Source organism: Nematolebias whitei, chromosome 19 (assembly GCF_014905685.2).
Source record: "Nematolebias whitei isolate Nwh7 chromosome 19, NemWhi1, whole genome shotgun sequence".
Lineage (NCBI taxonomy): Eukaryota > Metazoa > Chordata > Actinopteri > Cyprinodontiformes > Rivulidae > Nematolebias > Nematolebias whitei.
The window spans coordinates 18,854,340-18,858,464 of NC_056516.1; the positions used below are offsets into that span (position 1 = coordinate 18,854,340).

General features: G+C 38.8%; 1 protein-coding gene across 1 annotated transcript in view; it reads right to left on the reverse strand.

Moving 5' to 3' along the window:
* Positions 1 to 2,996: 2,996 nt before the first annotated feature.
* LOC119425801 (juxtaposed with another zinc finger protein 1) overlaps positions 2,997 to 4,125 on the reverse strand; it is a 17,021-nt gene continuing 15,892 nt past the window's right edge. Inside the window, exon 5 of the mRNA XM_037693348.1 lies at positions 2,997 to 3,556. Within this exon, the coding sequence (XP_037549276.1) occupies positions 3,380 to 3,556 (177 nt within the window). The 3' untranslated portion in view covers positions 2,997 to 3,379. The remainder of the gene's footprint in view (positions 3,557 to 4,125) is intronic.

Consider the following 4,125-nt stretch of genomic DNA (forward strand, 5'->3'; position numbering starts at 1 on the left):
AGAGTTCCACCCAAGCATTTAACTGGAGCTGCTTTCACTTTAAAACATAAGAAGTAAGGCATCAATCCCTTACTTTTACATCTTTTTTAAAGTGCATGCTTAATTTTTAATTCAGTCCGCGAACAAAATGTAATTGTCGCAAAAAGAGCTTTGGTTTGAATCTATTAAATTGTCCTGGTCCTGAAACTAATTTAAACCTATATGTATATTTTTTTTAAAAGTCGTCTTTTAGCTGTTCACTAAATTTCAAGCTTTAAAGTGTAAATGCAGAGCGATGGCTGTAAAGGACTGCTGAATGTGTACATAAGACTATTTAGTTGTACATATAGGTGATTATAGAGGATTTAAAGAGAAACGGCACTTTTTGTTTTCATGTATCTACACTAAAATAAGGCTTTATTCTGAATGTACTGTACAGAAATGCAGTTTGTGGAGAGGCCTGTGAATTACTGTTGTAAATCTGTCTCCAACCTTCATGTTTAAAAGAAAGAATGAACTGTGTTTTACTTCCCGTTTGTCATGAGCAGCTGGGTGGAGAGGTGACGGATCATGGCTGCCGAGTTATTGACACTTTATGTACCGAGTTCTTTTTTTTTTAAGGCAGAACTGTGAAGTTGTTGTTTTGTGTGCAAGTCTGTGAGCCTTCATGACTGAATGTGTTTACATGTGTCTCGGCTGCTTCGTATCGCTGCTCGTCTAAATTTTCTGTCCCTACAAAGTGTTTCCGGACTGCGCTGCAATCAAGAAAAAAAAACAACAAAAAAAAAAAAACTGCACATACCTGGAAATCTCAAGGTGCACGTCCCGAGTTCGTTTCACGTGAGAATGTCGGAAAGATGATTTAAATGTGTTCTGCAAAGATGTTTATGAATAAATTAAGCTTGTCTAAATGAATTTGGTGCATCTTTTGTTTTTGCCTTAACGAGGAAGAACGAACATCAGTTTGAGCTTCAGATATTTTCTTTATTTTGCTTTTTTTTTTTTTTTTTTAATTCATTTCTTGTTTACACTTAAGCAGCTCATCTTTTATATAGAAAGACAATTTGACGTCAGTTACAAGTCACTCTTATCGGAACCTGTTGAACCCCCATACAAAAAGGAAACGTTGGTCTCCACGTTACATACGAAAATATAATTTAAAAGCACTTGACAACGGACACATTACAATACATTCACTGTACATGGTATACTGGAAAACCCTTCATCGTCTGCTGTGCACACAAGCTCCGCTCCTCTGTTCTGTGTTATTACTACAGATGGTGGCTAAAAACGCAATAAACTAATGCTCAAATTCCTCTGACGTTGGGTCACTCTCGGACTCGACAGACGGACACTGATGCCAGTACTGCAGCGCACCAACAGAAGGCATTGAAGGTTATTTTGCTGTGTGCGATTAGCCTTGTGGAAACTTTCAGAAGCCCCTTTGCTGTATCAAACAGAAAACCAGAGGAATGGAGTTGGTGTGCAGGCCGGAGTTCAGCATATCCATCAAGCAAGGGGGAAAAAACGGCCTTGAGCCTTCAGTGGAATATCAAGTTTGTATGAGAGGTATTAAAACAACAGTTCAAACCTTTGGAAGTGGGGTTTTATGGAAAGGTTATGAGTCTTTCCCTATTGTAGATGGCTCTGAACGAGCACAATTTGACTTAACCAGCTAACGGCTAAGACCAATTGCTCTGCTGCCTTTTTAAAACGCCAATATAAAAAAAACAATGTTTTAAGATGCCTGCAATTCATTTTGATTCTGATCCCACTTATAAGTCGCTGTCAGCTTGTCAATTTGGCCAGAATTAAACAGTTTCTTCAAGCTGAGGGTGTCCAGAGAGCGATCCACGACGGCTAATATATTCTTTCTAACCATTCCACATAACCCCACTTCAAAAGATCTGAACTATCCTTTTAAGCTGCAATGAACAAGTGTAGCTGCTCTGTTTTGACTCTTGTACAGAAGAATGAAATCTCGATCAGCAACATGACGAGTCAAACCAGCAGCCAGGCAGAAAAAAACGTCCAGACACCCGAGCTCAGAAATCTGAAACACACTAATATTCTCTACGCTGATGAAGATACTGCTGAGAACACACACATACACACAATGAAGTGGAATGCTGCCGTCTACAACGCACAGAAACGACAAGTTGTAGATGGTAATCTCTTAAATACAAATGCAGCCTCTTCTTCTGACGGCATACATGAAGACATTCTGTTCATGTGCATCCATGCTCATTTCGGAGGCGCGTCCAACAAGAAAATGGTTGTGACCTGCATGGTAAAAACCACCATGACAGTCCCTCCCTCCCGTGAGGCACATGGTATGGTCAATGTTTGGCAGTGGAGAGCTGTTGGCAACGAAAATGGAAAAAGGAAACAAACAAAAAAAAATCTTGGCAACTGGAGTACATTTTGACGCTTAACCGACTTTTTGATGTTAAGTCTGTGGAGCCCTGCTCTGGCACTCGGAATAAAGAAAATTAAATAAACAGCTTTGTGGCAATGAAATAACGATATAAAATAGAAAACCTATTTCTGAATGTGTAAAGAAAATATTGATTCCTAACACTGAACGTATTAAAAAAAATAAACTGACTCAAGTCAGCCAGGTGTTGGACCACAAAACTAGACGTCAGCAAAGAAGTCAAGACTGGAACACTTACCTACACGTAAACAAAAGACTAAATCGAAAACACTGAGAATTATATATATAAAATAAAGCTTGAAAATAACTATTTAGGAATATGCTCATGAATACTTTTATATTTTATATACACATACATATCTGTTGCTTATATATCAATACATCTGTTAAAATTATAACTTAAATCTTGCTTTTTAAACTCCCAGAAGTGACCGTGAAGGCACAGACCTAAGCTCAGCCCTGCAGCGAGCGGACAGCGAGGGTAATACTACTGAGCACTAGAAGCCCAACGTCCTCCTCCTCCGAGACGAGCAGGAAATGAAAACAAAATAGGCAGGAGTCGGTCGCACTTCCTGTTTCACATCTTAGTTTCTCCTCTCCTCTCCTCCTTTCATTTGTTTTTTGTCTTTTCTTTCTGTTGTTTTTTACAGTTAGCACCTTATGCAAGTTAAACGAAAGAGTGAAAATAAAATAATAGCATATACGAATGTGCAAATGTACATAGATAAAAATACTACAAAGATACGTTTGTTTTTCTGCAAAAATACAAGTGATATACCATGGATAGTACAAAAATAAAAAATAAAAAAAAATAAAAGAGAGAATGTAATGCGAGTGGAATAAAAACAAAGGTGACAAAAATGAAAACTTAAAGCATGCACTTGATCCTTTAGTGTGTAGGATGGGTGAGGAAAAGTCAGGACAGGCCTATGTTTGGGGTGTTGGCTGGTGCGACCTCGGGCTCTAGCCTTGGATCTTGCGAAGGATCTCGGTGGAGACGGGCGGGTGGAAGTTGATGGTATGGTGTCTCAGGCCCTGCGAGGTCTTGTAGCTCTTGCCGCAGCGACACTTGAAGGGTTTCCTCACACGGATCTGCGTGCGGTGACCGTTCTTGGCGTGGTATTTGATGCCGTTGACATTCTGGTTGAATATAAAAGACCAAGGATGGCAGAATGAAGACGTTACTTAGCCAAACAAAATTACGTCACACCATTTATCTGTATCTTAAAGACGAGGATAAGATTATCTCATCTTTACGGTGTCATATCTTCATTGTGTGCCATTGGAAAATGTCATTGTATCTCATCGCGAGTGGAAATGGGTAAGTTCTTTGGAGCATCGCCACAGGTTGATTCTGGCAGATCTTGATCACCCACTCCATGGTGAGTTCAGGTTGCTTCCATCTGGATGCAGGTATCTACAGCCCAGATCAATGCAGACATGTTCCTGTTTTTATTTTTTACATCGTTTTATAATATAGCTTGTTTTTGTTTCGTTTTTATATCACTTCCTTTATTGACTTTTCATTTTATATGCTTTTATATGATTGTCTATTGTTGTCTCTACATCATCTGTGTTCTTTGTTTTAAATATGTCTCTCTTGTAAATGAGTCCTTGTGGCTCAGTGAGACTAACCTGTATAAATAAAGGCTGAATGAAATGAAAGATGTAGGATGAACAGACTGAAAAACTCATTCATATATATATAT